The sequence below is a fragment of the Molothrus ater genome, chromosome Z, assembly GCF_012460135.2.
Source record: "Molothrus ater isolate BHLD 08-10-18 breed brown headed cowbird chromosome Z, BPBGC_Mater_1.1, whole genome shotgun sequence".
Classification (NCBI taxonomy): Eukaryota; Metazoa; Chordata; class Aves; order Passeriformes; family Icteridae; genus Molothrus; species Molothrus ater.
The window spans coordinates 36,675,479-36,700,863 of NC_050511.2; the positions used below are offsets into that span (position 1 = coordinate 36,675,479).

The window sequence follows — 25,385 nt, forward strand, 5'->3', positions numbered from 1 at the left end:
TTTTTAACCCTTTCATTCTAGCTCTAAAACCCTTTGGTCAACTGCAAAAAGAAAACGTAGCATTTATTAAACAATATCCAATACTTAAAATACTGGATCCTAAAACATGGGCTACCATTTCTCCTCATAACCTTTAGCAATTCTACTACAGAGAAAGGCCAGGGGTAGATATATTGTAGGAGTTGTTAATAACTGACAGAAAATTATTACTTTAAAAATTATGACATCTCAAGAATTCAGGTGCAGTCAGGATAACTGCAAATCAGTTTTCTGAAAAAGAACTTTGGAAAGAACAAATACCATTGAATGAACATTTTCAATATCTGTGGTTTATGTGCTATGGTTGCTCAGAAACTCACACACAAATAGTCTACAGTAGTACTGGGGACAAGCCCTGCAATGTATTTCTATTTGAAGTTCACTTATCACCGAGAGACTGATATGGAAACAAAAAGCAACAACTTCAAACTTCAAACAACAGACACAACACAAAAACAACCCTCCGACATTTCTTTACCTCTTCTGTTTTCCCAGTATCTCTCTTTTTAGGGGAAAAGATGAAAGAAACATAATTGAATCAGCAATGACGGTTTCACTGAGTTACCAGAAATATCTAGCTCATTTCATTCTTTTTTTAGATAATACACATAAATTATTTATATGTTTCACTCTGAATAATGGGGGCTGAGAGTTGCTCATAAAAAGATAAAGACAATCTGATTTAAGAATTCTTATACAGTCTGCAATGGTTTATAGGTACATAATCCAGAATGAATTCACAGATAGGAGACCAAGACAAACCAATATAGAAGTCCACTTTCCACAGACCCACCCCACATCCACCAGGATCAGGCCAGTCCTAGATGAAGATTCAGACAGCAAAAGGGGACTTGGACAGTGAGCCATGCTGTACTGCTCCCAGGAAACTGAAAGTTAAGTGTATTCACCATTTTCATCTAGCAGAAACACAACACGATTTTCTTGATATTTCTTTTTGAAATATCAAGCTGGAGTATCAGCACAGACCAGATCAGCATTTAGAACTGTTTGGAAAATTTAATTACCTATTACAACAAAGCAGTTAGAGATTAAAAAAAGCAAATTTGCAAATATGAAACCCTGATACCAATCATGTGAATAGTGAAAGAGGGGAAACATGGAAATTTCTCAAACCCCCAGGAATGCAGTTTTACCTAACATTTCCAAAATCAAATGTGTATCACTAAGACCTGACCTTCATGGGTTAAAAACAGACTGAAAAGACACCAAGCAATTAAGCAATCTAGGCTTTCACATGGAGGTCATGGAAGTGACAGGCAGTTTCTACAAGCTCAGATTTCTGCTGTGACCTTCTATTGGTGGAAGATTGCAAATGCGTACACAATTCAGCTGAATCTTCCAGAAAACAGAGGAGTTACTTCATAATTTGTGGACACTTTCAAAGACACAGCAATTAGGTGCTTAATGCTCTCTGACTGTGAGGGGAAGATAAACACCTAGTCATTGCTAATATTTCTGGAAATAGCCACCCCTATATTTGTTTGCATATTTCAATTTGAGTTTTAGGAAAGATTTTCCCGTGACTACTTATCTTTCAGCCTTACAGCATTGACTATTAATAATTAATACCTGTGCCTCATCTCTACTATACAGTATCCAAGCTATATTTATTCCCAGATTAATTAGCTGTTATAGTTAGGAGGAGATTAAGGTTCCTATAAATTAATCAAGCTGTTTCTGCAGAAACTTTATATTGAAAATTTTTGGTTTTCCAAAATGCTCTTTTCATGTAGCAATATTTTTTTAACAGCTTCCCTGAAAAAAAAATCTTAGGTGAATGAAAATACAACACCTCGAGTTGGCTTCTAAAGATAAATTTTAGAAACATTTTAAATGTTCAGCCGCAAAAAAAGTCATTAATTCACATGCCACACTGCCTTGCAAGAAGAGCCCACAGATGTTTTCAACTGTTCATTGCAATGAGTTATTGTACCCTTTATTGTAATCAAAACCCAAACAAAACTACTCAGATATAAAACAGTAACTAGAGACAATAATCTTTCATTTCTTTACTAGCACTAAAGTGTGCAAATCAGGGAGAGGAAAAAAAAAACTCCAGCAATTTTAAGCAGTTTCATCTCTGTCTTGTGTATTTGACATTGTAGTCCACAAAGCCTGCTTTAATTGAAGGATGGCCTACACCCCCAACCCAGGGTGTAGGCTTTATGTGTGATAGTAGCTAATGATCACCAGAAATCATTCCTGCAGGGGCTGAACTTCTTGTTTCATTGAAAGCATGTTAGCAACATGGTTGCTGCCCAATGAGGAAGAAAATACTTTTATCCTAATCCTGTTAACACATTGCCAAGCATCCTGAGAGGAGATTCATGTTCAGCACTACTAATTTCTAATCTCTTTTCCACAAGAGGTTTCGGTAGCTGCTAGGTATCTCAGAGATCTGACAGGTGCTCTCACAGAAGACAGAAGGGTGAGAGAAAGATACATAGAAATCTTGAAGGTCAGTCATGGGATAGCTAACGAGTCTTGGTGCTTCAAGTGCCAGTGGTGCGTAAGCAAACTGTCACAGATATCACTTTTGGTGCTGGATGCTAAAATATGCTGAGCATCGCCTTCTGACTAAGATTTCATTGCAACTATATGCCGTGTTTCAGACTAGTGCAATTTTTGCTTTGTAAATAGAGCCTTCACCTCTGATCAGCCCTTAAGTGGCGCTGAGTAGTCATTAGCTAGGCCAGGTGTGTTCTTGCTTACCCACAAATGCTGAGCAGCTGATGTGCTATCAGCTTTCACAGCAAAAGCTCAGGGTGAACAAGGACACCCTGCAAGGGTAAAAGCATCATTCTAGAAACTCAATTTAACTCCACAAACACTGATATGCTTTTGGTAAAAAACACTTCAGCCTGTTTTGACCTGTTTCAAATGAAGCCATTCGCTGAGAAGGTCTGAGAGGGCCGAGCTTGTTCTTGATCCAGCACAGGGTTAAGAGTTTTAAATAAGAAGCTGTGAGGAAAAAGGAAGCAGTGAAAGAATCAAAGAATGGCCTGGGTGGAAAGGGACTTTAAAGACTGTTTTGTTCCACCTCCCATTCCATTGACAGAGACATGTGTCATAAGACCACGTTACTCAGAGTTTCATCCAACATGGCCTTGAACACTCCCACGGATGGGCCATCCACAGCTTCTCTGGGCAACCTGTTCTAGTGCCTCAAAGCACTGGAAGCAAAGCAAAGTCTCATCTCTTCCCAGCCCAGAGGCTTTTGATTATGTCTCTGTGTTTGGAAGAGGAGCAGTTAGGAAGGGGCAACTGAAAGTGGCCAAATACTATGAATACTTAAATTTCATTCAGCAAGCAATACTTAGCCAAGTGCTTGGATTTGCATACAGTAAAACAGAATCAGAAGAACCTGCAGGTTTTTCAAAAATACTTCAGACAAGGGCTGGATTAGAAAACTTTGTTTAATCAACAGAAAATAGCAGGAGAATGGAGATATGAAACACTGCTAGAAAATTAAAAGATTAATTTTATTGAAAACTCCTTATATTGATCTTGAAAATAAACCCTATATTAATAGAAATTAATATCTAATATTTTTCTTGAATTAAGAGCAAAATCAGGGTAAATTTGCTTTAGCTGCAAAGAAGGGACTTGCGTAGGGACTGCCAAAAAAAAACCCAAACCAACCAAACAAACAAAAACAAACAAACAAACAAATACCTATCCGAAGCTCACAGAAGTTCAGACAGGGGAATTAATTAGGTGGCAGGCAACTCTTACAGACACAAGAGATGCCAAAGGAATTAGGGCATAATGTGTGTCTCCTTCTTCATGCCCTGAGGCCAACACTGCTGTCTCATGGTTTCAAGAACTTTTATATCAAGAATATTGACATTGTTCTGCCATAGCAAAAGATCTGCTCCTCTGTATTTTTTCCAAAATCAGAGCACCAATGTTATTTAGTGGCATGTTAATGAGAAAGAAACAAGGTACATCACTATCACAAACATTTATCTGGTCCAGAAAAGGTAGTCACATACACTGGAGCAGAATCACTGGTTCAGAATATGATTCTCAACTGGCATTTATTAAACAAATTTCCAAATTATCACTGCCGTATGTTGGAACTTATCCATAGTCTCTACATCAGCTGAACATATGGCCATAAAATCTGCATATATTGATGGATACCTGAGCCACCACATTCTCAAAGAAAACAGGTTCACAACCAATGGAAAAAAAATCTTTGTTTTTATCAATATATGATAATATTAAAGGATTTCATTTACAGGTTTACTAATCTTCACACAAGATATTTAGTTAGTAATATTTCTGCTGAATTAAGTGTATACATAAGTATATATTCTCTTCATACTACTATTCATTTCTGTCAAATTTTTGTTTAGTACATAAATGCAGCTCTACTAGTAAAAGCATGAGGCCATTTAATTCAGCACTTAGTCTCTGAAAATGGTCTGAAACAAGCACTTAGAGAAAGAACAAGAGCAGTAGCTCCCATTGTGCTCAATGGGCTCCCAGCCTCCATTAAAATTCGTTTTAAATCTTTGTAGGCTTTTAACAATTTGTCCAAACTCCAATTTTTAACACTTCTTTCAAATTCATGACAGCTACAATGAATTTTATTACTGCCTATGGTTTTCTAAAAACTATTTCTCAATACCAGTGACTTTACACTTAGTTTACTTTGAGTGTCTCAGTTCTAAGAATTACAGGACAACTTTTCCCTGATCACCTTTTCCAAGTTATTTTACAACATATTTTTCTGTCTCATTTACTTTTGCTTACTCTCTGACTCTCTCTTATTCATTCTCTCTCACTCACCTCTTTTCCTAGACATATTATTTTTTACTCCAGCTCTGGATGAAATCCATTTCTATTAGATATAATTCTCACAGCCTTCTTTGTTCCTTTTCCAGTTCTATTATTTTGAACTAACATGACCTGAACAGCACACAGCAAGCAGAATTGCAGCAAAAGTTCATGCAAATGCAATAACATTTGTGATAACTCTGCCCTGGAGCAGAGGTTCATATGCACGGATAAGGATTAAGGTTTTTATTAACTTATAGCTCAGTTACTCTGGGGTTCTGCCCATAATACTTCTGTTCTACCCCTTCACAGAGACTGAAGATCTCCCAGACTGGTCTCTACTCCTAACTGTGTGGAGTATTGCAAGTCCTTAAAAACATAACTTCATTAAACTGAGGTTGCAAGTTGTCTGATATGTCTTTCTGCCAACCTCCACCACTCTCATGTGGGACTAGGTACACATTTTTAGAAAGATGTATTAAATAGCTGCTCTTGCTAAAGCAGAGATCAGCTGCACCCAAGATTTGATGACCCTTTCCCAAGGTCCCTCTGATGAGGAACTGCTGTACATTTTGTCTATAGCTCCCATTAAAAACAGAACCACTACTTCATGATAAAGAAATTAATTACTAATGAACCAGAGATGAATTTCCTTTCCTAGTAAATACTGGCACAATGCTGAGCTACTTAGGTTGTAAAATTAAACAAATATTCTGCCCAGATAAGTGATACACTTTGGTATATACCACCCTTACTAGTGAAATAAATGAAATAAAATCTGACCAAAAAAAACCCCTATATCTGTGTCACCCAATTTTCACCATATTTAAGCTTGAAAGCAAAATGAGAATTTTATCTGCAATAGTTCTTTAGGGGGAAATTAGCAGGCATGCCAACAAATCCATAGTGTCCAGTGTCACCCTCCTATCAAAGCAGCAAACCAGGCTCTATGCTCTGGGAAAGTCAGAAAATTCCAGTGTACTCAAAGCTACCATTCAGGATCAGCTGCATAGAGGGAGTGTACTCATAGAGTAGTTTTACTAATTTGAAAGCTTTATTTTCATACAAGCACAGAGCTAAAACCACTGCGCTGCTCTGCTACTCCCAGACAGCCCTGCAGTACACCCACATGACAAAGCATCTTAATGCTTAAGGGTGATTATGATTTCAGACATCTCCACAGTGACAGGTAAGACTTCAAAATTGCTTCAGGGTCCTACAAAGCCTTTTCATGACGTTTCCAACCTACACCATGGGTAGCTCCAAGGTATTTCTGTCTAACTACCACCTCAAACTTCCACACTCAAAAACAAAATCCCAAGGAGAGAAGTATTTCAAAGTTTAAATCATTGCTCAGATTGCTCAGGTGCCCTTCTGAAGGGACTTAAAGACTATCTTTTACCACACTAGCATTTTTCAGCTGAATCTCCCCTTGCACTCAAGAACAACAGCCTCTTTCAACAAGAAATCCACTCTAGAGAAGATGTTGAACAGCAACTTCACTCTGTCATCCTATTCTCATCTTGTATCAGTCCAAAACCACAAAGATGCTACACAATAAACCCAGAGAATTAGCCATTCTGCATTTCCACAAGTGTGGGAGTGTGACAATTGGCCTCAATATGGTATCTAGTATATGGAAAGGTACCAGGAATAGTTCCTTCAGCAGGAGAATCAGTAACAGCCCGTCCAGGCATGATTCCTATTTGAAACTGTTAAAAAGTAAAAGCTCCAAAATGATGTTCCTGTTCTTATAGTGTATCTTACAATGTATCAATGTCTCTTTATTCTCTTGAGATTTCCTGGGCTGAGTTTAGTTTTCAGTGTTCTCCTCAGTAAGAAAAATAACAGGGTTCTATCCACCAATGTGGCAGCTAATCTTCATGAACCCATAGAGGAACATAACACATGAGAACTATATCGAATCATAAAACCATCAAGGCTGGAAGACATCTTTAACACCATCCAGTCCCATCCTTCACCCAGCACTAGCAATATAACCCTTAAATCACTAACCACATAACCCAGCAACAGATCCAGACTTCTCTTCAACATTGCCAAGGATGGTGACTCTATCACCTCCCAGGGAAACCTATTTCCTGACCACCCTAACAGTGAAAAAAATTTCTTAATAGCTAGTCTGAATTTCCCCTGTCTCATTTTAAGGCCATTTCCTCTGGTCCTCTCACTGCTGGCACAGTAGAGGAAACCAGCCCCCACCTCACTACACCTTCCTTTCAGGGAGCTGTGGAGAGTGATGAAGTTCCCCCTGAGCCTCCTCTCCTCCAGACTAAACAAACCCAGATCCCTCAGCCATTCCTTATAAGACAGGTTTTCAAGTGCTTTCACGAGACTTGTTGCTCTTTTCTGGACACTCTCCAGCACCTCAAAGTCCTTTTTAAAGTGAGGGTCCCAGAACTGAACACAGGATTCAAGGTGTGGCCTCAGCAGTGCCAAGTGCAGAGGGATGATCTCTGCCCTAGTCAAATTTTACCAAAAGTAGCTTCAAATGTTACAACAGTTTAGAGTCAGAAAGGCAATATGACCCCACATAACTGTCTCAGAAATCCACATGAAAAAGTTAACAGTTAATATATGAACACTAGGAACTCCTTTGTTCTCAGTATCATTAGACATAAAATGGCATACCACAATTTACTGCATACTATTAGTACACCGCTGACATTTTTGAATCTACACTAAGGCAAAGTTTCCCCAAAAGACCATCCAAATGTGACACTAAAAGGTACAACACGGTGGAGAACCTAGGGTTTTTAACTACTAGTTCAATTTGATTTTGTTGTCGCTGTTACTCTCCCACAGACATAAAAGAAAATAAAATGCTACCTTCTGTTAAGAGTGTCATCCAGAGTTTGTCTGGAGTAGAATATGGAAAACTATAGAAAATTTTTTAAAGTTTATGTATGCTCAAAAAAGTTTAAGTATGTCCAAAATATACACACATGTTTATTTATGTAGGAGGAAAGGATTATTATAAAAGCAGAGTTGGGGAGAGGAAGAAATATATATTATACTTATTTGAAAAATAACCTATAAAAACACAAGCTGTTTTCCTGTATTTCAAATTTTTTTTTCCATAAGACAATTAGCTCAATTTTCTACATTTTTACACAGTCAGAAATTCTGAATATTCTAAACAGAAACCTTGAAACATTTAATTTTAAACATCTGAAATATTGAAACAATTAATTTTTTAACTTCTCAAACTCAATCAAACATTTTCATACTCCTAAGTCAAAATGCTGCATTTTAGTAGCATACTCTACATTTAGAAGATATTTTGGATTAATTAAAGCTGGCATTTTTGCCTGCTTGAGCTCACTCATTATAAAACAAAAGGACTGCAAAGTAGCTTTCAGAGCAACTATGGAACCTTTGCACAAAAAAAATTAAAACTTAATAAAATGGAGGCATGCATCACTGCTAGACTAAACGCCAGCGGCATAAATCTGCTTAATTTTTCATGTATATATTTGTGTGTGTGAACACTGTATAATAATATACTATTATTTTGTAGATCACTGTTCAAAAAAATCAATCAAGAATAATTCACTAAAAGCCAGAATTAAATGCATGATTTTGGCAGTTTCATTTGGAACCAGTGATATAGCCCATTCTGTGCAAACACAGAGACTATGTGATTGAATATAAAATTCTGCAACATATAAAATGCTACAACAGAGGCATTTAGCATTTCCAAGAAATTCAGCAAAGCAACACCCATTGTGTGCTATGTACGTCAGAATCAACAATAACCCTCCTAAAAAGAGTTATGCTTTCTTGTTTCAGGTCCTATTACATGCGGTTTGAAAGAACAGTCAGAAGATGGTGCTTAGTCTCTATCTTTGCTGATATTTAATATAAACCCCTTCCATAAAATTATAGAGAATTCTCCCAAAATTATTGACCAACCTGGTGAAAGATCCCTACTGCCTCCATTAGGACTGTCTCAGACAGTGCAGCTCTTACTACTGTAAGAACCACCTCCCTTGCTTAAACATTTTTTTTCTTTCTATTTTACACTCTGATGCATGTATCTTTCCTATCTTCCTAGCCTTTTAACCCTATCTTCCTAGCCTTTTATTCCTGCACTAAAAGGGTGTGTTCTTCTTAGAATCATCTCATAAACAAGCTCTCCACTCTCTTTATGCTTCTAATACACCTTCTCCCCTCTTTCCATCTTCAGTTAAATTGATCTTTCTTGAATACAGATATCTAGATCAGAGCAGCTGAGGTCTCGTTAGAGCCTAATGATACTTATACCTTCCCGCAAATACAGTCCTAAGAGAAAAACAAAGTGTTGTCTGTTACCATAGCCATGCCATGCACTAAAACCAGACTAGTCGATAGTCACTTTATTCATTTTCCCACATCCCTTTATTTGTCTCTGGGACACTGAAGTACATTGTCACACACATGATCAACTAACATGACAGCATGAACTATCACTTTCGTTCAAAATAATTGTGCTTGCCCAAACCACAAGGTTTAAATTCGGAAAGCAGCTGTTGCTGAAATCCACCTACTGATCTTTGCTGGGCTACTGTTTGTGTTCTGTGGCACATCTCACCAAGCCCTAGTAATGTACTGTGGAAAATGTGTGTCCCTTTCTCTTCACTGGGACCTGTAAGAATTCCACTAAGTCTTGGAAATCTCTTCGACCAAATTACAAATACGCTTATTCCATGGAGATTTGAAAATTTCTTCTACAGAACTGTAAGTACTCGTACCTGTACAGTGGCTACAGCCATATGACATTTCTCCTGCGATCTTATACTTGTTATAGCTTATCTCTTTAACCACATACCTAGGCAACTACTGATGAGTTTTTGTTAGATGAATTCCAGGCATCTAAACTCACAATTGCTAAAATAAAAACAGTGAGGAAAACTGTCACATACCTCATAAATTGGTACCTCATAAATTCAAAACTGCAATTTCCATAGTTTTTTAGTGAGCTGTCCTGGTTTTGGCCAGGACAGAGTTAACTTTTTGCAGTAACCATGAGGTGGCAAAGCCTGGAGCTATGTGGGAGTGTCTGGGTTATCATATATTCATGTCATTGCTGGGATGCAGAAGTAAGGAATTCTTGGGCTTCCAGGAAGATGTTTGCAACAGTATAAGGTATTGAATGTAAAAATAACTTATTTTTATGAATTGTTACATAAAAGAATGTACATTGCTTTCAACTCATCAACATAGCATTTCAGTCTGTACAAAGAAGGGTGCCTTATAAATCATGTCCTAATACATGACAGAATTTAAAATAAAGAAATAGAGAGACGTTATTGATATGCTTGAAAACATGAGAGCAATTGTGAATCAGCATTTAAAAACACATGTATGGAAATTCAAGTTTTGTAAGTCTGTTTAACAAAATCCAGCTCAAGATTGGACCAGTTGGTACTGGTCCATACTACACAGAATGGCAACAGTATTCTCTAGTTGTGGGATAAAAAGGGAAATGAAAACACAAAATTTTTTAGGTTATAACAAATTTTTTTTCTCCAATTGTCTTGTGCTGCTAAGCAATAAAAAATTTTAGCTTCTGTAGAATCTTCCATAAACTTAGCACTAAATTAGCTATACTATGAGATGTAAAGCAGCAACTGTATAGCCATGATGGATAAGACAGTGCAGCAAATTTAGCTAACAATATAGCCAACAGATCTTTGAAATGTGGGAACCACATACGGTGTGATATAATGGGCATCACAATCACTTCCAGGTTTTGGAGTTCTTTTCTGAAGTATCACTATCTTAAAGTATTTTGACAAAAATTTGGTTTTATTTAAAAGACTCTCTTTACTTCCATTAAGTAAAATAACTTTTCTGTAGCTTTTTTGAGTGACTGTCAGAGAAACACTCAACAGAAGTGTTTATAAAGTTTTACCTAATTATAGCCCAATTATTAGCCCAACCTAATCTTCCTATCAATTCCAAAGAAGTGAACGTCTCTATAACTTTTATGATTGTGAAGAATTAAGAACACTGGTGAAACTCACTGCTAATTATCTTCACTTTAAAAGGGGGATGCAATGGAAACTATTTGGTGTAGCTTTGCAAAGCTTTTGCAATTCTATAAGGTTGAGCTGATGGTGATAACCCAACCCCTGTGATTTTTGACAAAACTAATTAAGGTGTAGTAAGAGGTATCCAGCCAAATTATTTTTTTCATTTTCAATCACAGAAGCTTCAAACTGGTAATTGTTTCCAGAGATTAAATGCCATTATATGTACCCAAGATATTTAAAGTCACATATCTAAGTCTTAATACTGAGACCAGCAGGACAACATGGTGAAGAAGCAGTTCTGAATTTCAGTATCTCAGGACTTCTGCTTTCGGTGTTCACCATTTGCCCCTACTCTCATACAATCTGAAGCCATGTAGGGGTAGCAGCAGCAAATCACCTATGAAATACAACCTGCAGAACCACCTAACACCTAGGAAGGATGACTAATTGCTGTACACAAAAATACAAAAGTGTCTACTGCACAGGCCTGAGAACTTTATTGCAGAAATGTAAAGATGCTTATAGGGAGGACCAGCCTGAAGAACCCTCCAAAGCTTGACAAATCACATCTGTTTTCTATATTCCAGATTTTAAGTCCAGGTACCCTGTGATGGGTGAAACAGAATGACTGCTTTTACCTGATAAACATAATAGGATTTCTTCTTACATATCCCAAAAATCATACACTTAGAGAAAACTAAAAATCCCAAATTCCAGCACAGTCAGAGCCTAGAGCTGCTCTGCGCTGAGTCATGCCTATAGATTCTTTTCTAGTTTAAGTGCTCAGAACTACACAAATCATAATACATAATAATATAGTAATAGCATGATAATAAATACATTAAGTGAGGGGGAAATTAATTTAATAATGCCACTTTAGGAACCTTTACAGATTACAGCCCAAGTACAGCCTCAGAGATACATAACTTTGCATCAGAACACACATTCTTATTAAAAAGAAATCAATTAAGTTTACTTTAAAGCAAATTTAGTTAGAGATTATATACATACCCTCTGCTTCTCAGGGTCAACATATCGAATGCCAAAATAGTCTTTTTCCAGCAAGCTGTAATAGTTGCAGATGTGATCGATAAGAAACTGACCCTTGGTTTCCCTCTGTAAAAAGATAAAGAAATTATACATTGTGTTGAGTATTCTGAATTTGCTGTCTACAAATCTATACAAAGTGTCAAGGAAAATGATACATGAAATTTGTTGTTATTCAGATGAGGACAAGGATTTAAGTGTTTATTGTCTCTATAAGACTCAAGAGAGTAATGATCAATACACTCCCTGCACATTCACAGATTGATTAAGAAAATATCATTACTACTCCTACCTCAAGAAAACTCATGCTGCTCTAATGGCTACAAATTTATGAGACTTAATATGCTACTAGCAATCATTTTTCCACGGATGCTATAATGGCATAACATTTACATACAGAATTTCAAAACCCTTTGTGGTTTTTTTATCCCCCAAATTTGAAAGCAGATCTGAATGTGAGTACTCTATTTGATCTTTACACAGTGCCCACAGCAAGAGAAGTCTGATCACTGATTCCCTCCATTAAGTCAAAGCTACAGTATAAAGAACAAATGCCCAAATGACTGAAAGAGAAGTTTTCATCTTTGTGTTGTCACTGGGTAACCACAGCCAAATCTTACTGTTACACATGATATTTAGCTAACAATCTCATTCTTTCTTTCTGTTTTCTTCAATCTCAAGTGTGTGGGTTTATTCTCATTTATCTGATGCTTAATATGGAGATCCTACACAAGTTTTCACATTTCTTCTGATCCAGCCAATGTGAAGGTTCATGTGGGTTTTTTTCTGAAATGTGATTTGTGTCAGTATTAGCATGGGACTAAAGCTGTTTTCCTGAAATAGTCCCTTCCAAACAGACAATGAACGGTGCTTTACTACACAGTGGTGTCAGGTCTCTACATTTTTTTCCCTCTATGTGTTCACCCTCATCCTGCACTGAGACATCTCTGCTGCAGACCAGGAGTCTCTACCCTTTGCTGACATGAAACAATTTGAATTCAGTTCTTTAATGTCTACTGAATAGAAACTACATAGGACATGAAATCACTTTACATAAAAATAATACTTAATTGTTTTTCTCCAAACTACTTCCTGAAAACTTTAATGCTATGCCTTGTTCAAACTTTTTTAAAGAATTTAAGAGGTTGTTTAAGCTGTAAAGAGCATGGCAAGCAAAATTGAAGGGACAACATCTATGTATCTCATGGTACTTTTCAAGGCTGGGTATTGCTAGCATATTCATTTTGCACAGAAGTAGCTGAGCCCAAACCAGCACCATGACCTGTCAGAGGTCATGCTCTAAAGGGCAGAGGAAGTGATAGCCTGGGCACCACCCCTGTTTGGTGAGATCTACTGCTTCCCACAGGAAAAATGAGATACGCTAAAGAGTGAAGAGTTAGAAAATAATCTGATCTGTGAACTAAATTTTTGTTCTCTTATCTTTACAGTTACTAAGGAATTCTCACGTAGATACAGTTGCTTATTTTTTGGTCTCCATCACTCAACAGATAACTAGATAAAAAACACCCTCAGTTAAGGCCCTGACAGAGACATGCATTGCCCTTCCGTATACTGAGGCTCCTGCAGACCTAACCTTGCCTGCCATAGGAACCTCCTCTCTTCCCAAATTCACTTCCAGCCACAATGGAATTGCCAATTTCTCTACTGATTTCCTTTTCCTAGGAAGAGGAAAAGATGTGGCCACCTCTGTTTCCAATGCTACTGTGTAAGCCATCTGATTCCCCTTCTCCTATCTGTCTCCACCTTCTATCTCTTATAAATTTTAGTCCTGCACTCTTCCATCGTCTCCTACTTGCCTGGAGATATCTCTGCCTTGTCTGCACATGGTGCTTCCATAATTTGTTTTCCTATTTTTAAACAGTCTTTGTCGAAGGATGTTAACACATTCTGTCTGTTCAGTTTGTGCTCATGCATCCTCATGCTTTGCATCCTGTATTGTTACCTTTTCCCATGTAACCTAGATGCAACAGGTTTCTTTCCAGCCTCAAGACATTTAAGAATCAACTGGTTTACTGTTAAGAGTGGTTACATTCCCTGACATTTCTTTGTGCTGTACCCAGTTACAAGTATGGGCATCCTGGAGACAACATAGAGAATGCTTTCCTCAAAATGAAAACTCCTACCAAAGTCTGAAAAATACAAAAGGAAAACTGTCACTCTCCCTGTGGCTAACAAAAAAAAAAACAACCCATACACTTATGCAGCCATATTTCAATTAACTGCTTTCTTACTTAAAATCTTGTAAGTGTCTGGAAAGTTTTGTGACTATGAGAGACCATCAAAATATTGACAAAATTGCATGGTGACATTTCATCACAAAGGCAGTAGGGGCAATTATAAACACAGATGTGACATTTAAGTTGCATACAGTTTTAAACTAATCTACAGCAAATTAAATAGGATTGGGAAATAACAGCTATTAGATGACAGGTACAATTAAACATGAAAACAGATTTTACTGGCAACATGGTACAAATGAAATCCATTTTTTAAAACACTGGAAGTGGGGAAGCCAGATTATCCATATTTTCATCTGACAACTTTAGAGGGTGTCACTGTGTTCTGGCTTGGCTATATGATGCTTGTGTGCCCTAAACCAGGACACACTGGAAGAACAGTCAGTAATACAATCTTCTACAACAAACTACTAGGAGTTCACATTCTAATCTATGAATTTTAAAATTTGCTTTGCTTCTGTCACCTAAATAATCACAAATTTCTGAGCTCCTGAAGAAACTGATAAAAGCGTACAGCACATATAATGTTTATAAATCCAGTGACAACATTCTCTTTCTAAAAGGAATTGATGTCCTAGTTTTCTTCCTTGGAAAATGAATGATGGAAACAAACCAAACTAAAAAGAGCAAAAAGCCTCCAAGCTAGATTCATGCTCTAGCTATCTTTAAGCCTCCCATCAATAAATAGAAGGGACTAGTTAATAATTCACCCTTGGTTAATATACCCCCTTCAGTTCATTACATTTAAAAAAAAATTCAAGATGCACAAAAGTCAGCTAATTCAGCACATGCATAATGTAGTGAGAGTCCTCATATGAAATTGTAAATGTTCCACTATTAAAGCCTTCTAGACACCTGAAATTTTGAAAAAAATAATAAGATCTTAATTGATGCACAGAGGAAAATACTTGACGTGGCACATTGCACATCAAGTCCTAATTCATAATAGATTGTATGACAAGAAGGATGGGCAATGGCAGTTAATTTTATTTTCTCCCAAGACCCGAATAAATAAACATTTTTTACATTCCTCTAACAATGCTTCAAATTCTTCTGAGCTTTAGAATTTAATCATCTTTTTCTATTTATTACACATTACTACATATTACCATGCTACAAAAGAATATATTAAAACCCAATTTCGTTCTGATTTGTGAAAGAATCTGGGTAACACAAATTAAGAACAGCTAGTCATCCACAACAGAGCAGGGGAATGGATTTGGGTCAGAGAACATAAAACATTGCCTGAAATTTCAGACAGTTGCTATACAGCTTTCCAATTAAGTGATCCTTAAAAAAAAGAAAACAAACCAAAAAAAACCCCAAACATACAAAAAAAATCCTTAAACCCTTCTATACAAAAAAGTACTATGTAGCAATTCTGAAAATAATTTTATATTACATTTTAGAATGTTTGTCAGAACATGAAAAAATTACATAATAAAGAAACCCATTATTTACAATACCACTGAAGAATTTCAGCCACAAACAACAGGAATCTGAAAGTAATAGTCAAGTCATACACTTAAAATTTTCACAGCTCAAATATTTGAGAATTATACCACCGTTCACTCAGAAGTTATCCACTATTGTCCATTAAAGAAGACATATGCAGGCAGAAACAATAGTCAGAAAAGTCTGTAAGTGAGATATATGAAATGTCCTGAATTGTAATCAATACATTGTGTTCAATTAAATAATACTATTAAATAAGCCACTTTTTTAAGTCTGTTAATTCAAATATGCCTTTCTATCTCAAATAAGAAATATTTTCATTCATATTTTTGTATGCAATGGCTTTAAACAAAGTCCTATAGTGCAGATATTCCACACACTTAAAAATTTGGAGACTTCTATAAATAAATTTGAGGAATGACTTTCTAATTTATTTAGATAAATAGGCACAGACAAGATGATTATGTTTTTCCTATGGCTGTATTTGAATATCTGACCTTAATACCACTAAAATCCCACAACCCCAAGACATATGTAACAGATATAATACCATGTAAATGACAAAATCCCCGAACGCACAAGGTCAGTTTGCAAATAACTGTTAAACACTGCTTTTTTTAAGCTGGATCAAAAGTTTTCATTTCCATTGAAACAAATATGTATCAAACTAAACTAGCAGCTGTGACAAAAGAATTAAGCAAAACAGGATGTTCTGTGCTGCAACAAGATATGAAAAAATGATCACACAGAGTCTTCCATTGATAGACTCAGAGGGCAACCTGAGTTTGTTCCTCAGCTCTAGGAACTGAGTAACAAACTGGAGAATGCTTCATTCTCCCTACCACTCTTATTACAGCTTCCATTTCTGCAACTCTGCAAATTTATGACTGAGTAACCTAATTCCTTGGTAATTTCTCTGGTATACAGAAACTAACCCAAACAATAATCTTTGTAGCTCTTGCACAGTTTAACACATTATCCCCATCTTATGCTTGCTTTGGGGATTTTTTTTTTATTTCACCTATCTTGATGCAACTTAAAAAGCAAGGCAGAGTGTAACTTGTTCTACCAATTTAACAATTCTCCAATGACATAAAACAAGATCACAAAACCTTTCTGACTGCTTCACAAATCTGAAAATGAGAGGAAAACTACTTATAACATTTTAAGATCTTACATTCAGTGAAATGTTTTCCCTATTTGAATTTGCTTTACTGTGGAGTTCTGTGTCTATTTATCTGAATGTCGTCAAAAGGAGAGCAAGAATCACAAGCAGATTAAACACAATGTTTCTGCTCTGTTATCTAACCACTGAAGTCCTGCCAGCTGTGCTTATCTCTGTCAGGAAGCCACTGAGTTTACTAAGAAGTGTGCAGTCATAAACACAGTATTTATTTGTACTGGGGATTTCAATCCTCATCCCATAAGTGTCTTTACCTGTGTGAACAGCTCCCAGTAGTGACCCTGGGTGTAAAGCTGGTCACATACTTAAGTGCTTACTTAAGTGTAAAGTCATGCACAAAAAAAAAAACCCCAAAAAAAAACCCCAAAAAACACAAGAACAAACCAGCCAAAAAACTATCAACACAACAAACAAAGCACAATGAAACCAGCATTTCTGTCTAAATTAATGGAAAGTCAGGCTCTCAGGCAAGGCAAGCATGCTGTTTGATTTTGTATGCTTGTTTCCTTTGGTGTGCAACATATTTGAAGTTCAATAGATGTAAAAGAATTAAATGCATGTATTGAAGAACAATCATGATAGAACAGTAGAATGAAAACTAATCCAGTCAGAAAAATGGACAAAACCATTGTGCTTCTAAGGAGCAAAAAAAAAAAAAACAACAAAAGCAAAAAGCATTTTTATCCACTAAAAACTGAAAAAAGATAGTTCTGTTGATAATATGTAACAATTATAAAAAGTAACAGAGCTAAACTACATCTTTGACTGCCATGTCTCACATTTTTGACTTTTCTTTGGACATCGTCTACCAGTGATAAGATCGTATTCTTCTAGGCTTTTCATGAGAGAAATTACTTGAACAGCAACAGGCACATGTCTTCTATTTCATTGACAATGATTCCATAGTTCAGGATGGGGCCAGCTCTCGCACACCAGAGCCTGGCTGTGAAAGGACAACTGGGAGCAATCCCTGCTCATGCCCATTTTGATACAGCTATCATCACATTTGTATTTGTCTCCAGTGGCACAGCAAAAGAGTTCACTGAGCATCACTGGGGTGGTATGTGCCCTGGCATGGGATTCATTTAATATCCGTCCTTTGAAGCTGAATAGGGAGGAGAACTAAGAGCACAGAGAAGGAAGACAACTAGGCATGCCAGAATTTCTCAGTACCTTCTAGATAAATTTTTAATTATTGTCTGAATAACAGAATCTGGAACAGAACCTCATTCTGCAGCAACCAAAGTCAGTGAGGTGGAACAGACTCAATTCTGACATGGAAAAACTGGGCCAGCCCTAACCCTGACAATATCCAATGCCCTCTGCAAACTTCCTATGGCTCTTTGGATTTATGGATTCACTGAAACTACAGATGACAGCAAGTACTCACAAGATAGATACAGAGACAAGGTCCTTTGCCATTTTTTTTCCTTCTTTGGAAACAACAACAGGAATACATGAAAAGGTCCCACAAGAAGTCAATATTGAATAATGCCTTCAAAATATATAGAACAATAAAAGCATGCCTGTTTCACTCCTCAGCTAAAGTGGTATAACTCTTTAAAAGGGATTCCTTCCATCCATAAACAGCATCCTACAGTATTTTATACTATTTGAAAATACACCAGAAGAGTATACTAAACTAGAGTCTAGTCTAGTATATAACAGTTAACCAGAAAATTTTCTCAATTACAAGAGGAGCCAGTTATAATTTACTTCTTTTATTGTAGTTTAAGTCCCAAAATACAAAAGGCAACTTTTGCTGAAAGAAAACAAACAAATTGGAAATTGAAGATTTCATTGTAGTAACCAGGTGTTTATCGCAGATTTTTCTTCTGTTAAGAGTGAATAATTAAATATGTTTCTACAAACCTAAAGTGAAGCAAAAAAAAAAGGGCCAATGATTTTTAATGAAAGCCACAAAACATGACACTGCAATAAAGTAGCTGACATTTACTTAATTATAAGTGAGTATAACACACATTATTTTATGTTAATTACCTCTTCCACATATTATTTTATATGAGTAACTAATATAAATGTATATGCAAAGTATATATTTTGTTCTATATACTAGTTACTCTTTCTGTATTAATTAAAAATCATTTCTATCAACATTATCTAATTCTAGAACTTAGTGAAGGAACAATTTTTTAATCTGTCATTTAATACATTCTATTACAAATAAAAGTATGTGAATAGATGATAGAAAACATTAGAGAACTAATGCCCTTCTTATTTCATAGGGAATTTAGCAGTCAGTAGTGATAAAAAATGCTTCATGTCTGAGACACAAACTACCTACTACTCTGGTTTTAGAATTCATCTGGTAACCTGGAATGGATCTTAAAGAACATAATTTTTGCAAATATATCAGTCTTTAAACTCAAATTTCTAAGCTCTTAATTATCAATTGGGCCCTAAGCTATACATACTAATAAAGAGAACTAAGGGAAAAAGAACCCCATAAACAGGCCTTTATTTGCAGTTTCTTTTGGGGAAGAATTATACAAATATATTTTAAAAATAAAGGAGAAAGGAAAGAAAAAAGAATAATGTCTATGTCGGGAAGAAGAGAAATAAAGGAACAGAAATTTCAAGGGTGTATATGTGAATGTAGCTGAGGAAGTTCTGTTAATCTTCATTGAAACTGCAAGGCTAAAGGTTCAAGCATTGAAAATTTACCCAGAAATAACTGCTGCAGTGAGGTCAGAAACATACTTGTCAAATTCCTCCTATGTGCTATCTTGTTTGGAAAATGAGGATCATTTGAGGTTATTTATTTTTCTTTAACTTACACTATTCATTTGCAACAGACAGACAGATTTGTCCATAAGACAGCATATTTTTATGCTCTCTTAAATTAGAGGTGATTGTATGAGGATAGTGATCAAAAAATAAGAGATGAAGAGGAAAAGGAAAAAATTACACAACAGAAAAAAATCTCACAATGCCAGTCCCATGCAATGAAAACTATTCTAAAAGCAAAATACTATAGAAAATGAAAAGTATATTCTACTACACAGTAAAACCTGAGCAGCAGCAGTGAAGACAGCTAACAGCTTTCACACAATCAGTTCTTGACCTCAGTGATATTCTGCAAGTAAATGACTCTGACCCATGGGTAAGTTATAAATAATAAAAAAGAAATATTTATAGTTTGCATACTGCAGCTCTCAAAAGTCTCCACCAGTCTGGCCAGCAAGCACTGAGGAGACCACAAATGCAATATTCATTTACAGGGCTCATGCTTATTTGCTGTTGTGCACATGGGCATCACTTAGCCATTTAGGCTTTGTGTCCCTGAAGTGTGAGCCTCACAGAAGCCTTGCAGCATTAACTGCTCACTTCTGATAACAGCTTCCATTAGCACTGCATTTGTGATGCCATCTGAGACACTATTGATTTCTTAAAAGGAATTGAGTCCTTCTGTCAACAAATCTATCATTTTATTCAATATCCAGCATTGTTCAGCAAACCTGACTATGCTTTCTGTCTTTCATTCTTGACATCATACCACATCTAGGAAAGTGGACTAGAGATTTCAGGAATGAGTTCTCAGTCCCCACCTATGAAGCAACATAAAAGCCAAACCAGGAATTTAATAAAAAATACCTAATGTCCCCCAGTACAGGATGGTCAACAATCCTCCCTTGGCCTGAATCTCCTCAGTAGTTTCAAAAGACAGAAAAATCACTGCATATTCAAGTACAACTCCAAGTACCATTCTTTAAATATGCCTTTTCCAACAGATGCATAGCAGTCTGTCCTTATTTTACAAGAAATGTTTTTAAAAAAGAAAAGCACCAAAAATTCTTCTAGCCAAACAGACACCTCCCTGAGCACAGGCTAAAGGGAGATTCAGCAGTGTGTGATGCAGCTCACTTGTGCTGCCCAGATGAAAACAGCCAGCCAGGGTAGTTGCCAGAATGCCCCTACAGGAGCACATTTCTGGGCTCAGCTGCACATATTGAACCCCAACCATGGTAAGGGTCGTGTGGGAACAAACACACCTTTGCCTCCACACCAAGTGGGAGAAAAGGGTGGCTTGGAAGAAGCTATGAGTAGAACGGGGGAACCCCTGCAAGCCCTGAGTGGCCCCTCAGCTGATCCCCACATGCTCATCACCTCGGACAAGGAAACACATCTTGAATGTCTGCAAGCATGACACAGGATGTCACATGGTGGGAAGAATGGAGGAAGAAATCCAAGATCATGGAACATAATCCCTAGAGGGGATGAAGTAATGCCCATTTGAAAGGCTATTAGGCTGATGTGAAAGGCTAAGAGCTCACATAATGAACAGAATATACAACTAGATATCACAGAAATTTGATCCATCACTCTGTGGATAATTCTGGAATCACAAACCCAGCTGTATAGTCATTGATCTGGCAATATCATCCCTGGAGCACACCCAATCACAACAAGTCCTGAAACTCACAAATAATGTCTCCTGACAGACAAGACCCTCAGTCATGGTGAAGAAGTCACCAGCTCTCAGTGAACCAGCTGAAAATGCAACTCATACACTAATCTCATGTGATAAGGGCCCAGATAAAATTTTCGGTTAATTGAGGAATCCTCACCATGCTATGCATTTGAACTGTCAGATAGACATACAATATAATTATGTCATTATGCCTCAGAGGACCTTGTGCAGAGTTAAGCAAAACCATATCATACCTACCATGCATCTTCAAAAAATGCACATTAAAAAAAAGTTTTTATGAAAGAGGATGGGGATAAACACAAAGATCCCTCACCTTCTACTAATTTAGAATCCACCAACACACATTTTTTCAACTACTCATCCTGCTTACCTGCCTTAGGTAAGAAACCCCTTTCTATACATCTTTGGTAATATGTCAGAAGGCTTAATCACTTTTCCTATGTGCTCTGACTGCAGAAATTTTGTAACTTCAAGGATCATGTTGGCTCATTTCCCACTCAGCAAAGTGCTTCATTCCTGTACTTTCAGCAGACTGTAGGAATAATTTTACCACAAGAAATTATTTCCAAGCTGCTCAACTAGTGCTTTATAGACACATATGGTTAAATATATTTTCCTGTCAGAAATAATTACACAGTAAAGAATCTTTCATTAGTATTTTTCCCCCCTCATAATAATCCCAGTTGTTAAATGCTTGTTTTGAAGGAAAATAAACATTAAATTTGTAAGATTTGACATTCAATCTTCAAAAGAGCAAATTAATGGTGGATTGAAAACACTGAAAAAAGAAGTCCTCCAGAAGATTTCCTTGGACTTGGTGCCTACACCAATGCACCCCAATGGTATTTAATAAAAGCCAGATATTGGCATCAGGGGAGAAACTCATTCTCTGTGTAATACAAATTTCTGTCTCCTTGCCAAAAAAAAAACTCCCCAGCTCACAATTTTCCTTGCATTTTGGGAAAGCTGGATTGATTTTTTCTTACTTTCTTTCTTTCTTTCTTTCTGGAGGTCATTCAGTCCTTGAAAGACATACAAACTGCCTCATTAGCACTACCTAAAATAAAACCTCCATTTTATAGCATAGCCAGAGTTACCCTTGCATTTATAATCATCACCTCACAAAATTACAACTATTGTCTTTTTTTTCCACTCTTTAAAGAAGTACTTATAAGAATACAGATTGAGAACAACAAGTCTTTCTGAATTTCTTTTAACTATCATCACAAAAACCTAACACACAATAGAAATTCAAATAGAGAGCTCTACAGATTTATTCCATTAACCACAGCTGCAAAAAAGAAGATAATAAAGCAATGCATTTTACAGACCCTATAATTGTTTCACCTTTACTAGACTTTACTTTCTCCCTTACTGTGTCAGATTCAGCTTCATCTTTCCATCATGTGCTCAGACTTCCTGTTCCCACACACTCAGCAGAGATCAAAGGCAAGCTGACCTCACTTTTTGCTGTTTCAGTAATTGGTCTGTTTTCCATATTTTTTAGTTGGGGAACATACTGACACACTATTAAAATGCACCCTTTTTGACTAAGCTGGGAACTCAGCATACTTTTTTTCTTCTTAGCAGTAGTTACTCTTGTATCTCTTTTAAGATGGCCTCCCCCAAAATAAATCCTAGGATGCTGCAAATGTGTCTTCCCATCTAGTAAAAGGAAAGCAAAGCCCTGAATGACATCCCAAATGTATGTAACTCAGTTTTCCTGACCTTACAAATATACTATTCTGTCTATTCTTTCCTATCTATTAAGGACAAAATTTGCTATCTTTGATATTTATAAAATTTTAGCTCTTGGCTGAAACTGAATGAAAAAAAGACGAGGAGGGGGAAAAAAGGACTAGAGATTATGTGTTTATATATTGGAAGTTTTCTCCCCGGTGGCTGGCATTTGGGGAAAGCCTTGAAAAATCAGTGGATGCAGAGGATGTTTATGCACACATTTTCCCTTATCAATTTCCCTTAACCACCCACATTGCCTGTTGCAACTGAATATAAAACCCAATAAAACAAAACAAAAAAAACAGAAGATGATGCTTAATAGGATTGCCTATATTTATTTTACTATGTGTAGTGGCAGATAAAAAAACCATACAATGGAAGCTACTTCCTGTATACAAATAAGCACAGTTCTCCTAAGCAAATTTTTTTAGGGAATGTGCATTGTTAACAGGTATTTAAACATCAAACCACAACTTTTTAAATAAACTCCTGTTCTCACACAGGTGATTGCAGAGTGGAAGGAGACCTGGCAAAACATATAACATACAGTAACTTTCATAAACAGAGAGTACAGCTGGTTCCTAGGTCATTGTTTCATCAGAATGGTCTCTCTTTAAATTCCTGTCACATTTAGAATTGAAGAAGAGCAATAGAAAAAATCAGGAAGACAACCAAGGAACTTGAAAAAGGAGTGAATGGCTTTGAATATTATTGCAAAATAAAAAGTAAAGTAAGATTTCTTATTGTCCTCTGGGAGTAGAAAACCTGTACTAAACTTCTTGTAATTTGGGAGCAAACTAAGGCTACATTCTCCTCACCCAGGTCATCTATGGGTACTACAGGCTTATGTGAAAGAAAAAAACTTCTTAAAAATGTCTTAGGAAAGAGCTAGGTGCACTGCAAAGCTGATATGCAGATTCTAAGAAGCAAAACTCTGACAGCTTTGTAACTGCTCTGCCAAAGCTGACTGCAAAACCTCAGGATGAAATTATTTTATAATGAACCTCTTTTTCAAAACTGGAGAAGTTACATAAATGAGCAGATGACGCCAAAGAATAAAAGGTATCTTGTCTTGCAGCACAGGACAACTTTTCAGATTTCTCTTTCTGCCTGACACATCGGTGCAAAAAGAACTTTTGGAAAACAAAGCAAGAAACAAGCCAGCATGGAAATTGGTGAGAGAGCAATCAGACACTTCAGTGGCCTTGCACCCTTCCTTGTGGGATGCAGCAATCATCCTTAGCCATGTGCCCTAAGTACAAGGAAATCAGCAAGCAGAAGGAAAGCAGGGGAAGACCACTGGGGTTAGCTCAGTTGGTTAGAGCCTGGTAATGTCAAGGTTGTGGGTTCATCCTCCTATGAGCCATTAACTTAAGAGCTGGACTTGATGATCCTTGTGGGTGCCTTCTAACTCAGAATTTTCTGTGATTCTGCAAATCTCTGAAGATTTCACCATCAAGTGCTTCTGGTGCCATTAACCCAAACCCACCCATGTCCACGTGTTCTCTGAAGAGCCTTGAAGAACAGACCTCACTGAAAACTCAACTAAGAATGCACCAGAGTTAAGCAAAACCATATCAGAGACACAAGAACCAGTAAACCAGGATATATTTTTCTAGAAAAGATGAAAGATTCCCTTTCATACAAGGCATTTAAACTTTATTTTAGTGCAGGAATGACACTCTGCTCTTATGCTGCCCAGTCTCACCACCTAGTCTTCTCTAACCCTTCCCAGTTCTGCCTATCTTCCTCTTCACCATGCAGTGGGTAGCCAGCCTCAGGCCATGCAGGTGGTTCTCACACAGCAGCCAATCCTCTGAAGCTTTGTCTTCATCATCTTCTCTCAACAGCAAACAGAAACAGAAATATAAACTCTCCTGCCATGCCTATAACCCAATACACAAATATCTGTATTGGGTTATACTCATGGCAGGAGAGCAGCACAAGTGGACAGCAGTGTACAGCTGTCAGAAAGCACCAACCTACTGAAGGGCACAATTCTGCAGGATGGCTGAAAGGTGTTCCAGTAATTCCAGACATTACTACCGATTTAAAACTGACTCCGCTGAACCTCTGCAGTGCATGGATTCATACATGGCTGAAGATACTAGTCTTGAAATATTTAATAAAGAATCTCTCATAGCAATGGCCAATAGATTAAAAATGCTGACCATCATCATGCATTTAGCTCATCAAAGGTATTTCCTTTTCTAGCTTATACTGGGTCTTTGCTACATCTCACACATACACACCCCATATTTTTTGTGCATATGTGTCTATACATATACATACAGGTACACACTTTGTATATAAATACAAAAAATATGTCAAGAAAAAACACTAAGGGATTCATTCTAACATTAGAGAAG

The 25,385-nt window shown here is 36.8% G+C and overlaps 1 protein-coding gene across 2 annotated transcripts in view; it reads right to left on the bottom strand.

Annotated features, from left to right (window-relative positions):
• The window catches only part of FRMD3 (FERM domain containing 3), a 131,870-nt gene that overhangs the window by 61,945 nt on the left and 44,540 nt on the right, over positions 1–25,385 (bottom strand). Inside the window, exon 2 of one of the 2 annotated variants that reach the window (XM_036403863.2) lies at positions 11,892–11,996. In XM_036403863.2, coding sequence (XP_036259756.1) covers positions 11,892–11,996 — 105 coding nt within the window. Of the gene's footprint in view, positions 1–2,931; positions 2,978–11,891; positions 11,997–25,385 lie in introns of those variants that run through there. The other variant, XM_054517951.1, reaches the window with a different exon arrangement.